The sequence below is a fragment of the Anthonomus grandis genome, chromosome 22, assembly GCF_022605725.1.
Source record: "Anthonomus grandis grandis chromosome 22, icAntGran1.3, whole genome shotgun sequence".
Lineage (NCBI taxonomy): Eukaryota > Metazoa > Arthropoda > Insecta > Coleoptera > Curculionidae > Anthonomus > Anthonomus grandis.
Genome location: NC_065567.1, coordinates 15,274,347 through 15,293,098, shown reverse-complemented (window position 1 = coordinate 15,293,098; position 18,752 = coordinate 15,274,347). Strand labels below are relative to the sequence as shown.

General features: G+C 30.8%; 1 protein-coding gene across 4 annotated transcripts in view; it reads left to right on the top strand.

Annotated features, from left to right (window-relative positions):
- LOC126749223 (mid1-interacting protein 1-like) overlaps positions 1-16,680 on the top strand; it is a 32,614-nt gene extending 15,934 nt beyond the window's left edge. Inside the window, exons 1-3 of one of the 4 annotated variants that reach the window (XM_050458910.1) lie at positions 6,872-7,028; positions 14,045-14,373; positions 15,919-16,680. In XM_050458910.1, the coding sequence (XP_050314867.1) occupies positions 6,982-7,028; positions 14,045-14,373; positions 15,919-16,202 (660 nt within the window). In that variant the 5' untranslated portion in view covers positions 6,872-6,981 and the 3' untranslated portion in view covers positions 16,203-16,680. Of the gene's footprint in view, positions 1-6,871; positions 7,029-8,553; positions 8,718-11,209; positions 11,377-14,044; positions 14,374-15,918 lie in introns of those variants that run through there. The other 3 variants (XM_050458909.1, XM_050458911.1, XM_050458907.1) reach the window with 3 other exon arrangements.
- The last annotated feature ends 2,072 nt before the right edge of the window (positions 16,681-18,752 follow it).

The window sequence follows — 18,752 nt, the reverse complement described above, 5'->3', positions numbered from 1 at the left end:
ATTCCGCTCTCTGAGTTCTTTAAAGCATTAGAGCGTATTTATTAATTAACTCACACTAATTCGTAAAGGAGGCCCGAGACGGTAAAAGTCTGAGCAAACGATCAAGTCAATCGATCGACTTGTTGACTTTTGCTCGCGATAGTCAATATTTTAATATTTTGATTAAAACTTATTTTGATAAAATAACTCATTGCTAGTGATGTTTTCATTGATAATATATGATAATATTTTTAATTTTGCTTCTTTATATTATTACTTTTAATCGCTTGTGTTAATATTTTTTATATTTCACCATCAATAATTGATTTCATTGTCAACCAGGTGCCTAAATTTGAATAAAAAAGGTTTTACCACTTTATTTAAATCTTAACACGTGTTTGATGATCCAAGGTGGTAAATTTATTAATGAATTATGACAACATTAATGAGAGGTTTATACGGAGGTAGAAGATAAAAATATGATATCTAATATTCGGAAATTCCATTATATTTGTAAGTAATATTTTTAATCATAAATGGTAGATGAGCAGTTATTTTAAGTCCTAAACCTGCTACACTCTCTGCTGGAGGCTTTACTTTATAAATAACAAATGGAAATATTTGTGAAAAAATAATAAAATAAGTTAGCCTTTAACTCTCTAATAATCCCAAATTTATAGATGGTCTATCTACTATAAGTTTTTGCGAAATAACGACTGTGGTAAAGACCGGTGTACCAAATGTTTTGCTCCACTGAACCTGAAGTACAGTATGAGAAATAAACATTGGAAGGACACATTGAAAGTAGTCAATTCAGCAGTATATAGCATCTAATGAATTTGTTTAAAAGTACCTTCAACTTACAAGAAGAAAATCTGTAATTATTGACGATTTGCTAAAGTGGTTTCAGTATTAAAGAGCAAATCTATTGAATGCGTAGGAAAGAACTGTTGAAGAAGAGGATATTGCAAGATATACTAAGCAAGCCGATTGTGAAATATACATACTTACGGAGGTCTAAACTGGTGGTATTTTTTAAGTTTTAATCTTTGGCATAAATAGCATCTGCGGTCACGAACAATTAGCCAAGAAGTTTATAGATATTGAACAACTTGCTGAAGCAAATAAATTTATTACAAAATCGTTCCCCAAAGAAATGATCAATAGTTGCAAATTCATTTTAGAAAAAATTTTGCTTTTCTATTGCTTAAAATACTATTGCCAGATCAAAAGGGCGGCAAAACTCATATTGTTGATATATCCACTTACAGGGGGCGAAAGTAGCGTCAAGGTCATTTGATTTTTATTCGATTGGGTAAGTATCCTCCTTTTTCCAGAAACCTAAATGTTAATGAAAAATAAATAGAAAATGACGTTTTGTGCATATATTATTTTTTGCCATTTTTATGATAATCCATGTGCGTAGTGTTAAACAACAATAGATTAAATTATTCAGATACGGCAAATTGTCTAGAAGGGAAATTTTTACTGAAACAAGTTGCATTTACGGTTTGTTTTAATTAAGACTAATGTAGAAATTCTAATAATTAATACGTTTTAAATAAAATGAGCATGCGTTTAATATTAAAAGCCATTGGTATTCGGTGGTTACAAAATTTTAACATTTTCGTTATAAAGTCAAATTTTCTTATGTGGTCTATTAATACAAATCCGGTGAAAGCTTTTTGTGTAATTTTTGACATAGAATTGTTGAGTATTTTAATTTTGCTGGTAATTATGCCAGCATAATATTTTATAATTGCAACTATAAAAACCTTCCTATATTTAAGTTTATTTACGTTAGTGGACGTTTACCTGTTTTGTTTGAATTAAAACAAGTGAACCGAACTCCTAGGAAACCAGTTTCTCGTTCTTTTTTTATATGATTTTGTTTATTTACATCACAATGATATAAAAATACAATGTCCTGTTATAAATATGCATAGAATTTTCTAGTAAAAAGTAGTGGAATTTTTATCATCGTAAAATTTATTAGAAAATTAATAATAATACAAGGAAGACTGTATAAAATATGACATGTTATTACATAATTAATGTTATTACCCCTTTCTGTATATAGTATAAGTATACGATTAAAATTGCTACTGGTGGAAAAATGTACTCAGTCTTTGCAGTACAAATATCGTGTTAAATAATAATTAGTCCTACCAAGCATCGTTATTTTTCATCTGATTTTAAACCAAACATTTTGGAATTATTTAAAATTAGGAGAAAACTTTTGTCGACTGAAAAATCTTAAATATTTCCAATACTGGTCTGGAGGTGTTTTTTTTAAGCCCGATTTTTCTACCATTTGAAGAAGACGTGCTATTGAATGGAACTTTCAATTGCACAGTGATCCGCAACATGCGTCCAAGATGGTAAAAGTTTGCTCAAAAAATATAACTGTATATAAATAGACATTGCAATACCTAGAAGTAAACCCCATTACGTCTTCGAGTGCCGTATTCCAATGCGTTTCGCTATAAACTTAGTAACTGTTTAATGTCATCGAATCCGAGTAATCTAAAATTTCTCGTAAAACACTTCATATCTTGGTTTATTTTGTGTCAAGATCACAAGAAGTTTTAGATGTTCATGGATATTCTACAAAAAAATATGCAGTGTATTTCATACAATCCAAATTTCATAATAAAATAGATTTCCCTTTAATTCTTGTTTCAATTATGTGTACATCGCAATGATTTGCAGAACAAGTATAGTCGTCATGGTGTCTACAATAAATATTTTTGGTCGTGGCGTCTTAATTTTTTTATTAATAAAATAAAATACCTTTAAGGTAAGGATATTCGAAAATTAGATTATACTATATACACTGCTCAACAATCGAAGTGGATATTATAAAAATCTGCAATTTTAGTTTGCCAATGATTTACAATAAAACAAAATTAAATGTAATTAATAAATTTCTATTAAGTTCACTCACAATAGCCCCAAATAAAATTAAATAAACATATATCTCCTAAAAAATTTAAATTTTTAACACACAACAGGAAAAATTAAAATAAAATTACACCCTGTAAAGCGTGCTCCAAAGTCCTGTCATGAAAATTAATACCTCGTAGGTCCACCCCTGGCTCGTCTTAGTGCTGTCACCCTGTTTGGAATAGTTCTTATTAAGTTGTTAATGTAGTGTTGAGGAATGTTTTGCCATATTTCCGGTAATTGATTGGCTAGTTGTTCTAAGGTTAGAGGTGGCTGTTCGAGCTGGTTTAATTTTGGAGACATTTCGGCCCATACATGTTCAATGCAATTCATGTCGGGTGAATGTGGTGGCCAGTCCATTCTGGTAATGCCATGAAATTCAATGCGATCATTGACAATTCTCGCATGGTGCGGGCGCGCATTATCATCGATTAAAGCGAATTCTTCGCCTATTGCACCAAAAAATGGTACAATTATGTTCTCAATAATAATGTCTCTATATCGTATAGCGTTTATTGTTTCATTTCTTAACACCACTAAATCGGTGCGGCCATCGAAACATATGCCTCCCCAAACGCAAACTGAACCGCCACCAAAAAGGGTAGTGGGCGCCATCAAATTTTCATGGTATCGCTGTCCCCTTTCCCTCCACACCAAAATTCGACCATTACACATATGTAGCCGAAATCTGGACTCATCCGTAAACATACAAGACCTCCAGTTTTGAAAATTCCAATTACTGTGTTTTATTGACCACCGATTTCTGCATGCACGATGTTTCCCCGTCAACCGTGGATGTGTGGCACGTCGTCTGGCTCTTAAGCCGGCGTCACACGACTGGTATACTTGGCCAATATTTGTCACTGGCGAATACTTTCCATGTCGTGTGAGTGGTTTACTTGTACAATTATTGGTGACTGGTGAATACTGGTAAAATTATCGCCAGTCAAAGGGATTACCATTATTGGTACACTTGACCAGTCCATGCATTTCTATACTTGTGGTTGCGCTTACACGAGCTGTAGTATGCCTGTGCCTTTTGGCGTCGTCATACTAAATAGTGTGTATTCTAATGTTGTAGGGAGTAGGTCTGTAGGTCTAGAAACTGGGTTTTTTTTTGCGTTTGACATTTGAAAATGGAGTGGTCAAACGAAGTAGTATTAGAGTTTCTGGATTTATATGAAAACGAATCCGTCATAAGGTACGTAAAACATTTAGAACATAAAAATCGCAATGCAGTTAATAATGCTTGGAAAAGAATCCAAGACAAAATAAGTGTTGAATGTTCAATTAAAGAGCTAAAAAGAAAAAAGAATCTTTGATGTCAACATTCCGTCCTTTATTAAATAAAGTTTTCAAATTGTCACCCTGTATATATGTACTCGTATATGCTGACAACAGTCAGGCGGTCAAATCAGTTAAATAAAACTTTTTTAATAAAGTGGTACCTTTTACGTAACTACTTACCTTTCTCGACTTCTATTTAAAGATACCATCCACCATCTTCTCTTCTTAAGTTGTTTTTTTTTAATTTTAAATAACAGCCACTCATAACCACAAACGCTACAGCAGCTACGACATTTTCAGAACAAATTCTATTCATGATGGCCGACACTCATATAACACCTACATCAACTACCACCAACATTTAACAGCAACATCAACAAACAATGCACACGTCGTGTGAACGCCATGGCTTGTGTATTGGTGTGTTGAGCTGAGATACTTGCCAAGTATACCAGTATTGGTGTACTTGTCAAGTACACCGGTCGTGTGAGGCCGGTTTTAAATTGGACGCATGTAATCTTCTTCTAACAGTCTGATTAGAAATAACCCTCCCAGTAGCATGCCTTAAATAGCTGTTAATTCTCGAAGCCGTAAATGTTCGATTTCTTTTTGAGGTTACTGCTATATAGCAGTCTTGAGCATGAGTTGTAGCACGTTCTCGGCCTCCACCATGCCTGTAAGTTGCAGACCCAGTCTCTACATATCGATTCCATGCACGACTCACGACACTTTGGGACACATTTAGCCGGTTAGCAACTTCTTCTTGAGTTAGGCCCTCCTGCAGCCAACGTACTAATTGCTCGAGTTGCACTGTTTCTAACCGTCGTAGAACCATTATTTTTAAGAAAGTGAAGAGATTTATTGGTAACAATGAGAATAATAAAGTCTCTACAAGCACTTTTATGTGACTAAATTGTTAGGATTTTGAAACCGAATTCTTTAAAAGAGATAAGAATGTATGAAAAAAAGGAAGAAACGACAAAAAATATTTGCTATCAACAGGATTTACTTATAGCATAAAATGCAACTTGATGAATTTTATTTTTTTAGGCAAATTTCGGTAATTTATAAAATATCCAGTTCGATTGTTGAGCAGTTTATATGTATTATAGTATACTTTTAACTACATATGTACTAATTTATAACTACTCTAAACAAAGAAAAATAGTACTTAATTATAAAAAATAGACAACAAAATCGAGCTAATAATTTGGATTTGTTTTTTTTTTTAATAAATGCTTTTAATGTAGTTTAAAGATGGATTTTAATGAAATTTGGCAATTTTTTTACATTCCGCTATTACATGCAAATTATACCATTGAGTCTAATGGATCCTTAGGACAGTGTAGCCTGTTAAATCAACCTTATGAGATGTTTAGATTAAACATTAAAAAGTTTTATTGTTTCAATTGATTTCGAGTTTTACTTTGTTTATAAGAACTACTTTATTACATATTCCTGGATAACATATTCCTGTGGTGAAAGTATTTTTTTCATTGCAAATTAATTTGGTTCGCTATTTTAAACGGTAATATATTTAAAAAAACGAACAAATATATTTATTCATTATTGTAAGGATATATGTATTAAAAAAACGAAACAAGATTTAAAGAATGTGAACATTTTGTATATGGCGACATAGAATTCAACAATATGAATCCTACCAATAATTAATTATTGAACATTAAGCATTAACACTAATTATAACCGGCTTTGTTGCTTATTATTAAATCAAAAATGAAAACACCAAAAAATACTAAGAAAATAATTTTCGTTTTTGAGATCTTGAAGAGTGCACATGCGCAATTCCGTTTTCGCCATAATTACAAATGCCATTTTCATTTATGAGAATTTTATCATTTAGACGGTATTCATTGCACAAACAGGAAATATGTTAAAATAAATTATAACATTACAATCGTGTTTTTGAATCGCTGTCTAGCTTTACATAATTTGCGTTAATAGAAAAGTGTGTTTATAATTATATGACATATGTAATTTGTTTGCTTGTCGGCTTTTTAACAATTTTTAATGCGCGTAACTACAATTTAATTACTTAAATTGGGCAAAACATTAGGTAAATAATCTATGTTAATTTAAATAGCCTATATAAACCAAATTTTTGTTACAATTACAATTTAAAATTGACTTAATTTTGCTTTTTTAACGTTTTATAAATCGCAAAGCTAAAACAAAGCAAGAAAAAAAAACAGAATAACTCTTCGATATTAATCTTTTAAAACCTATTAACTGCATTAGCATTAATTTACTTAATAGTAATTATCTCATTATTTAAACAAAAAATAATTACTTGCTGGCTTTTATTTTCTCGCTTCATTTTTGTAATGGAACTCTTTTGTTCAATTTTGGGTTATCCACAGTTCGGGGCCCTGAATTGAAATAAAAAAAGTAACGTTCAATTTAATGCCAAACAATTTTATTGTTAAAAAAAAGCAATTAAATCTTGCCCAGACCCTAGGTTACAGAATTGGGACATGTGGATAATGAAATTTTAATTTATATTCGAATAATTAACAACTTTTTAAAATTCAAATGAATAAAAACAATACAAATGACAATTATGAATAAAGAAATGTGCATGCGCTTTAATTTATTTTTTCTTTTTACGTAACAAACATTAATATTTAAAATTCCCGACCCCCTCCTACTGCCGTATTTTTTCCGGGTTACTTAAACTAGAATTTGACTACGAATTTTTGCAGTTTCGTCGCGAAGTGGTGCTGTGAGGTTAATAATTATTGTATCATCATGTTGATTATGTGCGAAGCTGTTAAAGCCGCTAAGGAGGCAAGGAAGTTAGTATATTTAGCAATTTTGTTGATTGGATTTCTTTACATTTTTTAAAATTGCTTTAAAAATAATTATTTACACGTGGATAATTTTCTTACTTTTGTTGGATAGTTACGAAAATTTTACATGTACATTTATTAAATAACTAAACTCCAAGGAAATTAAGAAAATACAAAAATTCATAATAAGAAATTCAATTCTCATATATATCACGATATCACAAAACACCATGGAAAAATCTCATTATCATGAGCCTGCTTTTACCTGCTTTTAAGATTGCAATATTTTTTTCAACTATTTTATTTAATAAAACACTGTGTCTGCGAGTTCAAAATTCCACCCTAAAAGTGGTCGTAAATTTTCCTCGGCTTAAAGATCGCCTCTCAAATTTTATATGAATAAGAAAGTGTCATATAATAAATTTTTCGCAGATATTCCTGTTAGAGTGAACCCACAAAAACGTAAAATTCATGATATATATTGGGGAGATCCATTAAACAGAATAGTTAAATTTATATTCAGTCAAAACAGTTACTTGCAGAGAAAAATGAATCTTTTAGCCTTTAATAGAAAAATCGTTAAAAATTGGCGTTAATAAAGGTAGCAATGTTTAGGCTGGACTGTTTGTTCACACGCCCCAACCATATGTAATTTACCGAATAATTTCTACGTAAAGCACTTATAAAAAACTTAATGACAAAACTAATTTCATTACTTAAACGATACAAAAAATTCCGAATATTAAGAAGCACTAAACAATAGAGTATAATATCTACATATCTGAAAGCAAAATAACATTGATCCTTGAATCCAGTGAACTTTGTATTAATGAATTTTATATGGTTTATTCATTCATTGTCTTGATCTTGTTTTTATAGTGAAAAATTATTAAAAATTCATATGTTATTCTCACACGTTTGGTTGGAACTCATATATTCACTTTTACTCAGTTTTGTACCCTGTTTATAAAATTCGTCGTATTTCTGGAAAGTTTGACTGGAATGGATAAACTAAATAGATATGACTGACATAAAATCGTCCAGGAATCCTGTATTTTACCTTGTGCTCTTGAACTAAAATCCTCATCCTTTCTAACTTCATAGTTTTTTAGTAGGGCTATCTCATTTGTTTCAGCATTTTCCCTGTTTCGGTTTTCTTGCGCATTTACATGAAGAAAATATTTGATTAGTCCAAAAATCACCTCTGTCTAATAAATGGTGACTCCGTCCTATTCCACCCATTATTTAAATTTTTAAATGTTAAACAAAATACTTTTTTCGGATAACCCAAGGGGATTTTCCATAATCTACAGTTATGACTTTAAATAATGACTTTAAGTTATTTTAATAATGACCTTATTTTATCAAAACCCAGTGGGAACTTTCCGGATAAAAACACACTAAAAAACAGATATAGATTGATATCAATTAAGCAAATCGTTAAATACCTTCTGCCGATTATTTTATCACGTACCTATCCCCACTTATGGAGGACGCTTTTATTTAACGTAAACCATATACTAAACGGGTTTAGTATACGGTAGTAACGTGAAGTCGTTTGGTCTTGCCGGTTTATCAAATAATCAATTTTGAAAAACTCGATTATTTTTTAGGAAACATGTTGGTTTTTTTATCTAGTCATGATGATAAAGTATGTGATAGTGTTTTACAAAAGCCAGGAGTACTAGAAGACCGGTTAGATTTTCTAATATTTTTTACCAGTTTTATATTATGATAATTTTGGGTAATTTTATTATGGAGCCTTATTATTGAATTATTTACGAATTTCTTTTATTTAGTTTGCCCTGTGTCTATATATAGTAACTCAGATATGTTTTGCCTTATTATGTCAATTAATGTTTTATATTTAGAAATAAGAGTCGGTGGAACAATGTATATGAATAAATAAAAATAATATATAAAATATATAACAGGCCGAACTTAAAGAAAAACAGTACTTTGCCCTAATTCGTTTTCATGTTGTGGTACAATCCTTAAGAATACAACAAACAAAATTTAAAAAAAATCAGAAATTTTCTGAGCTCCAATTACCTTCCAAGGAAGTTTTGTGCTTCGCCTTGTTATGCCAATTAATGTTTTATAGGCCCTTATATATAGAAATAAGAGTGGGTAGAACAATGTTCATGAATAAATAAAAATAATAAATCCTTATAATTTATTTCCTACATGGCGTTTGAGCTATGAAGAGAACTACATATTACAGCAAATAATATATAATATACACGATAGATAATAAATAATAACTATAACCCTAATTTTTATTACAGATAAAATAAATTAAAAAAAACTATATACAGGGTGTTTATATGCAGGGCTTTAGAATATATCTTTCTCTAATAACATCGAAATATGATCAAATCATCGCAAACTTCAAACACATCCCAAATACTCTATCTGTTTTTAAAAAATGAAAGCAACATACATATTATATATATTTATCTTAATTATTATTTTATTTATAGACAAAGGCTAGCGTCGAATTGTCTGGGTCCTAATTTGCTCGGATAGCTGTTAAAACAAATTTTAAAGCAAAATATATTCAATGATAGCAAGTGAACGCGGAGGAGTTACAATATGAAAGAGTGTTTTTTTCCTTTTTTGGCAATTTTCCCTCGTCTATTCCAATAAATGTACTTTTGGAAACGTCTTGCTGTAAAAAGGTCTCTTTGAGTACTTTTTTCATATAAAATCTTTATAATAGCACTAAAATTTTGAGGGTAATGCTTTGGTTAATATTGATTATCCAACCTACATTTTTAAGGTCCTTCTACAGATGCAACGATATTTGCACATTTTTATAAGAATTAGCGGAAACCTTAAACCAGTAATCAACAATTAGGTCAGATATTCCTTGTTAGTGATGTAAATGAAGGAACGTTCCCTTCGTGCTATGGCGAATATTCGCGCACGTTCGCGCCCGATAAATCGTTCTCTCGTGCGCGAACGTTTGACGGCCGAATATTACGGCCGGTCTCTTTTGTAGCAATGCCGACTGTAGTTTTTGCATGTTATTTATGCATTTTTTGTTCACTTTGTGTTGCGTTTAACAAAACGAGAGTTCAGAGACTGATGAGTCCGATGACGAAGAGAGCGGGGCCTACAGTGTTCACGATTTCGATTCCAATAGTAGCATCGGGCCAGAAAGTTTCGATGGGCTTAACTACTCTTGATCTTGATATTGATCCACAATTAGAGTACCTGAGTTAGGTTAAAACTGTATTTTTGGTTTATTGCAGATTGCAGTTTATTTTTTTATATAAAGCGAGTTTTCGAGTTACTTTTTACTTCTTAAATCATAAAACGTCTCTCATGTTATTTTCATGTTACTTTACCTATTTTGTATTTGTATTCACATAGCATAGCACACAAACTATGCTCAGTTTTAAAGAATATAATATCAAACCTGATCGGTAACATAAATTCTTGTATATTCTTTAAAAACCCCTTTAGATATAATATTTGGTTATTTATGATGAATATTCTTATTCTATCCGGATTTATGAATATTATGATGTTAAGGTTTTTATAAAGTTAGAACAATAATTCAGTGTCGGTATTTTACAAAGCATTAGGAGAATATTGAGCATTTTGAGAAAAAAATCATGAAAAATAAGTTTTTAATACTTTACCACATCCCAAACATAAATTCTCAGGTTTTTTTCGTTTATGCTTGTTTATTCTCGTTCATGCTCGTTCGTGCTCAGGGAACATTCTTTTAAATTATGTGCTCGAGAATTTTACATCACTATTCCTTGTATAACTTATATTTACAACATATAGTTTATCTAATACCTAAGTTTTACCTAATTGAAAAATATCTTCCAACCATTATTATAAAACCTGATATGAAACTTTGATGCGTAATTTTACGCATTTTTTCATGTTTTTTAAAGAAAATAAGAGAGATCATTGATAAAATTTCGGGTGACTGCATTAACTGCATTCTTTGGAGAAGATTATTTTATATATTTATATCACATTGTATCATGCGGTGTCAACGAATCAAAGATTAATTATGCCGTAAAAGATAATTTTTTATTTTTGGTCTTATCAAATTTTATCATTGAAAACGCGTGCTTGTCTGGTGGAACTTTCCTTCATTGTCAAAGTACAAGTGGAAGGTTTCATCTTACTTATAGTTGCATTTGATCATCACGTGTAATTGTTTTATCGTGAGAAAATGTCTAGAGAGAGTGACTAGATTGTGATATGGTATAAAGGATTAGTTGGTTGTTTCTTTGGTTATTATGTCTAATTAAATAAATTAGTTATACTTTAATCAATTATTTTCGTGCTAAATATACAGGATTTCGCAACGATAGATGCGAAAAAGGTGAGTTTCAGGTAATATTGTAATTTTGTTTGCAAATTAATTAAACTTTTAGGTGCATAACAAAAATATATTTCCAGAAACAACTGGCACACTTATTTTGTTGTACAAAGTCAAATTAATAGTTTTTTTTAACTAACTTGGGTTCTTTCATTGCAAAGACACTATTTTCTCATGATATTTCATTACATCAAATTCCGATCATCTATTGTTGGTATACTTTCATTAACTTGACGATTTCGAAAAAGTTTCTTTAATCCAAAACCCCACTGAAACCAACCAACTACTGCGATTCCACTAAAAATTACTTTTAGGGGCTCTATACAAAATCTTTTATCTGAGAATAGCATTTTGATTAACAATTAAAGTGGAGGTGACTTTTTAAAAGAAATTCACTTCTAATTGATTCAAATAGTAATTTCTAATACACGCTAAAAGTTATTGTTTAAAAATTTATTTTTATATCAATTTTATAAAAATAATAAAATATTCAGTCTTAATACAGCTTGTGCCTTCTAGAGAGGTGTCTTCTGGACTGAGTTGACTCTTCTGTACTTCATACTTTAAAGGGGCCCAGAAAGTACCCTTTTATTTCAAAAAGTTGGTCTTCCTAAAATGCTTAGTATCTTTTTTTTAAAAGGCCATAATAAAAAATCACCTTATTTGAATATGGGAATTTTTAGTCCAAGAGCCTGTATAATGAGGGTGAAGTTTTGTCTTTGTTTTTTATTTTTGACATTTCTTAAGTAGGGTTTTATCATTTAAATTAATGTTGTATTTTCTTACGCATTAAACTCTTAACTTGCAATCCGAAACTGTAGTTTTAACATTTATATAACTATTTAAGTAAGTTAATTGTCACTTATTCGTTTACAGATTTTGGTTTAAGAAAAAATATGAAATCCGGCAACGCTGTATATATTCGATTGATGATGTGCATCGAACTTTATTTGGTACGGGCTATTTAAATACACCGATGTGTCGATATAAATTGATCTTTGTGAAATAAGAATCTTACTATGAAATGAATATTGGGCAAAATTAAGAAAGTTGTGGAAACCGAGTATAATTCTTAACATTTTAAATAAACAAAGGATTTTTATATACCTACTTTTAAGCTTAAAATATAAATAAAAAAAAGTGTATAGTGTTCCAACCGCAATCTTTTTAAAAGAATAGATATCAATTAACAATTTATTACATTTAAATTTATATTTTATTATTTTACTATCTTTTATCGATTTACCTCACTCGCATTTCTCTTAGGTAATTATTTTGAAAAATATTTTTGTACTGTAAACTACCGAAATAATGCCCAATGAAAAATGCATTAGTTAAATTGTTTTATATAATGGAAAGTTCTTGAAAAAAAGAAAAACACATTTGTTTCAATTTAAAAATACAATTAACGAATATTTCCGACATTTGTTTTTATCGTTTAAATTTAATTGCATTACTAAATTGTGAACCAATTCGTCGTAAAATGCAGTGTTTTTTATTTAAATTCAGCTATAACTTTGATACCGCATGTGTTCAACTATTAGAAACATAATTATTATAATTGCCAAACGTAGTCCAAAGTTCGCTATGTCTAGGTCATTTCAAGACACCAAATGTCTCAAAGTGAGAGTATAGAAAAAGGATTTAGATTTATCAATAAGAGTTTTGCAAGCCGTGCTTTTTAATTTATTTCTTTAAATTTATTTATTCCTCATATAAAAGGAAATTTTCTTTATATTTACAGGAGCTTATAATTTAATTGGTCGTCCATATTTCGAATTAAGTTCGAACAATGTTGTTTTTTTAAATACTTAAAAGAACTTTTGGGGTATGTAAGGGTAAAAAAATTAATGTTGACTTCCGTAGTAAATATTTAATAAACCGTTTAGGAAGAAAAAGCACCAGGGTCATTAGTATTATCTACTAATTTATATTTACTAAACACTAATATTTAAACTTCTAAAAAGCTGTTAGTATATTCACAAGCGTGTGCTTGCTATTCATAAATTTATAAGTTTTTAATGAAACATCGTAATTATGTTAAGGCGCATAAAATTTTTATATTTGCATATTTTGCGTTTATTTGGTACAATAAAATGTATACATATGTAAATCTATATATAAATATGATCACCGTAATAACTTTGTCTATATGTCCTTTTTATTATTGCCGTGTAGTATATATAAATGGTATTGGTATTACACGCATAATTATTGCTTTTGGTGAAAGGGTTTTAATAATATAATTATTGGGTGCAACTTCATTATGTCAATTAAAGTCATGATATTTTTAACACGAGCAATCTACATAAAGTGGTTAAAGGCGGGTTCCATTGTTGCATGTCCTTTCATTAAAAAAGATCCCACGTCGTACCACCTTTAAACGCTAGTATCCGTTCATTTAACACTATTCAGAGCCTATTAGACTTAACTGGAGTATTTCTGACTAGTCCTAATTTGATTTAACTTACAAAAAAATATATTTGTTAAATTATAGGTTTTTGTTGTTGGAATGTTTTTTGAATAAACGATTTGTAAACACTCTAATCAGAGTCATATGTAGTCTCTTTACAATGACTTCTACTACTCTTAAAAAAAAGATCTGAACTTTACATTACCCACTCTAAATCTATTTATTTTAGGTCTAAATAATTGTTTCCATTGTTTTTAGAAATTGCTTGCGCCGTATCGCTCGGAACGATGATACAGAGAGTTCATCCCACAGTATCATGAATATCATCGAGAAATTTGTGAAGACCGTCAACGTCATGGATGAGACTATCCTCGTCCCATGCCGATTGATGGACTTAAAAGTTGGAGATGACCAGGATCCTACTTGCGACAAACAAAACGGCAAAAACAAGAGCAAACACTCGATCCAGCAGACTCTTGATTCTACCGATTTGTTCGAGATTTACAGTATGCTGAAGAACGTTAAAGATGGTTTGCTCTGGGGCGGTCAAACTCAACAAATCCAAGACACTCAGGAGTCCACTTTAGGTAGGTGTAAATTCTTAATACAATTTACATATGGATTAAGATACGCATTATTCTCGTCATTTAACTCGTTTATATAATAAAATGATTTTTCAAGTGAGCTTATCAAGGGTTATCATTATTAGAACATACTAGATAGAATTCTAAGACATACAATTATCAGAAAAAATGCTATTAAGGATCACCCGATTATGTTATGAAATGGTGTTATTTGCTTTATTAGTCATTATCGTCTCGAATACCGTATGATTTTGATTTAGTATTTTTTTAGGGGATAAGTCTTGTAAAAGGAGAATCCCATTTCTCAAGCTTTGTTGTATTTTGAAAACATTTACACTTTTGTTTACTGTTATTTCTCTTTCAACCAATTTATTCATTATAAGTATAGATGTAATAACCTATGTTTTTCTAATAAATTTAACCCTGTTTCATTTTTTTTTGTGTAAATTACTCTAAAAACCCAAGTAAATATACCTAAGTTTACATTTCATTATTCATAGAGTGCCTATTTTAGAAGAACAAAAGCAATGATTAAGAGTAGTTAAATGAATTTATAACCACTTTAAAAAATTATATCTTGTTATCTAACAATATAAGATTTCTCACATGCATATTTTGTAGAATATTAGATTTGCAAGGTTTTCAGCTTAATAAAAGCTTAATAAAAAATATGTGAGAAACAATGTAATCGCATAAACCTTGGGTCGAATGATGTCACGTTGATTATGTATCTTTTTATATCATCGTACACATCTCTAGTTTTTATTTATAATAAAAAAGGTAAAGTGGAGCAAAGCAACTATAAAGTGTCTCTTTAAAATAAAGTCAAGTGTATTCCTTCTTAATTACACATTTAATTATGTTTAATCAACTTATCTGAATTGTTTGTTTTAAGGAACATTTATTTAGGTTAGCTAAATGAATATTGTTTTCTTTGAAATCAAACAGTCTACCTAAGTAATTAAGTATTTATTCAGAATTTTCTACTTCGGTGAATTTTGTTAACTCAACATTATAAAGTCAGAAAGTCAGCTTCCTCCGTATTTAAATGGATTAATCAGAAGCTTGTCCAATATGCTACAGTTCAGCCGTACCTATATGGAAACAAATGGAAATAAATGAAGACATCACATGGAATGGCACTTTTTTAATGTAAACATAGAACTGCTTCATATTTAAATTTCTTAGTCAGTCTTCTTTGGAAGAAGTTGTCTTCCAGTGTTGGCCCATCAAAATGGTTATTTTAGATCATAGATTTTGAAGCCAGTGTCAATTTCTATTTACTTTGCGAAAATATCACAGAAACATAGAGATTTTTTGTTAAAAGATTTTTTAAGGCCTTATATTTAAAGTTTTTTTATTTTCGCTTCTTATAATACACTTATCATATATTTTTAATTCCCTAGTCACCACAACAGATTTTATATGCCTTAAAATCAGTTTTTAGCTAAACGACTCTTTTATTATTTACCTTTCGTTTTCTTATTACTCGTTACGCCCGTTTTTTTTAATTTGATGTCACACTAATTTACTATTCGTTACTTTCAGTTTCACAGCTTCCTATTAAAGGCCATATTCGCAGACCATCAACAGTCAGCGTCGCCTCGACAGCATCTACCTCAGGAATGAGCGACACTGAATCTGAAGCTGGAAGCAGTAATGAAAACGACTCGGGAATTGAAGAAGTGGTGCAAGAAGAATGTCGCACTGAAAGAATCGCTCACGACTTTCAAAGACATTTAGCTGGATTAACCACCTCTTTAAGGCAGATGACTGAGGCTGCTCAGTACCTGACTTGGCGCTACCAACACGACATTGGAGGGCCTGCTTAATTTTCTACACGGTTTAGGGTGTGATTTACCTATTTAGGCGCATATTAGTGGGGAAAAGCATATTTGTAGCTCATATTTTATAGAGGAAACTTGCCAATTTGTTGATATGAAAGATGTGAGATTATAGTGATTGCTAAAATTACCACATTTCAAGCTTTGGCATATTATGCAATTGTTCTACTTAGTATTTGTCTAAATTGCCTTGGTTTGACTCTGTAAACATTGTGCTACTAAGTTGCCATAAGGGCTATATTCAAAGATATTTAATAATTTTTCCACTGATGTGCTGGTGCTTGTTGGTGTGAATGATGGATTTGTTTGTATGTGTGTGAGAAAGATGGTTATATTTTGCAAAGTGATATCGTTTAGATTATCTATTTTTGCTCATTATTTACTTTATTTTATTTATTTTAGTGAGATTTTTAGATAGAAATAAATGTAAACTATTTATAAAAATAAATCACTCTATTGAAACAAATTGATGTTTGTGTCATCGCAAGGATAAGAAACGAACAACTTTCAGTTGTGTCAGTGAATATGATATGGATAAAGACATTATCGTTTTTGACCCTCGTTTTGGTCCTACATGATTACTATTTTTGGTAATACACAATAGGCAGCGGATCAGCGAAGTCAAGCAGCGTCGGGCATGGTTAGTACATGATGGGTACTTGGATAGATATAAATTATGTAAATTAAATAAAAATTAATTAATTTATAAAAGTACACTTTTTACAATTTAAGAATTAAGTATGGGGCACCTACCACTATTGACTACATAATTTTTATCTACCCATTGAAACATAGAGTAAAAACACCTACAGATCCTTTACCGACACTTTTGATAAATATTATTTGTTATTGTCGTCTGAATTTTATACCTTAATAGTAGCGGTAGAACTCGGCCTGTCTTAAGCTATGGTTTATGAGAATTACTGGTCCAAGAGTTGCAGTACCCAGTTGAGTTAAATCGCTGTCGGAGAAAGTTTGTTGAGAAAAGAACGTCAAGTGGCGGTTGGAGTCGCGCAGTATAAGTTGCTTACGGAATTTTCCCTATTTCTGTTACTACCGCTAATACCCGAGAAAGGTTTCTCTCTCTCTCTTTACACCTTTAGTGACTATGTTTACGTCCATAATCCCAAATAACCAAAAAACGGGTCTCTATCTTTACACTCTTAAGAGACCTAGTGTCCGATGGTCCGTAAATGCCTTACATTCTGAACCCAGTGAAAAATCTTTATGGATATTAATATCTCTAGTTACGAGTTCAGTCGTCGTGTGTTGATCAAATAGGTTAAAGTACTTGAGCCATTGTGATTAGAGTATAAGCACCATTGTTACTAGTTTGTAAGAAATGAGCAGTGTTATCTGCTAAGAAGCAAAAGGGAGTGTAAATAGGGTTAAATTAAGTATATGTAAGGACAGCAAAATTTACACCTTTCATACTGAACAACTGTTGACGACTAAATGGGCATATTTTGTATGAGCAAGTAGCATAATTTGAATTAAATAAATACAGTCCATTAGTAATCTTCACAGGCACAATTAAACAATTGTTCCCTCCACCCAGCTGTGGCAAAGAGGGGGGAGGTAAGAAACCAGGCATTTCATTGTACACTGTTAAGTGTAAAAGTTATAGAAATATAATATGCGGAAATAAATATATACTGCAAAACTAATTAAAATAGTTGTGAGGAGAGTCAACAATACTATACATAAAATTTGTAGTGTAGTCATTTCCAAATTTTGGTTGATTAATAAGCCCCTTCCAAACTTTAAATGTTAATATATCGAAATGTTTTGCACAATGCATATTTTAACCAAAAAATTAAATTATGCCGTCAAAATGCTGGTGGTGGCGCTCTCTTAAACTTTAAGAATTACCAGAAAAAACATTCCAAATTTTGTTTTAAAAATTAAGAATAAAAGCTAAATTTATTGCAAAAATTCAAAAAAATCACATTAAGTTTATCACCCTGTATCTTGGTTGTCTTTGACTTTCGGACTAGGAAAATTTAACTAAACCTCTTTTTGTTATAAGGAATCTGCTGGTAAATTATATACCATTTTTTCTGCGCCACACTGTATAAAATCTTGGTGATACACTCTCCGAATGATATACTATTACGGCGGTCTAGTGCTGGTCTCACTAGCATCAACAACACTAGCGATCAATATACTGTAAATAAAAAAAAAACGACATACTAGTAAAATGTATGACGCTAAACACCCTTTGCTAGCACATTAATAAACATCTGATTTTTTCCGCTTTTATCTTAACTAGTATATTTGATTTTGATTTACGATAATATCACTAAACTTCGATTTTTCGTCCTCGTTTCCACGGAAAGTCTTTTACTGATTTAGCTGATGGTTGGCATATAGCCAGTTGGCCATTTTTCTTGTTTCCAGTTAACTATAATACTCAATTTTCAAGGGTACAATCACCCAAAGTATTTGTCGCTCATAGTAGTGCTCGAAATAGGTTTTCACGAAACATCTTTCTTAGCTGATGGTCCTGGCACATAGCCAGCTGACCATTTTTTGTTT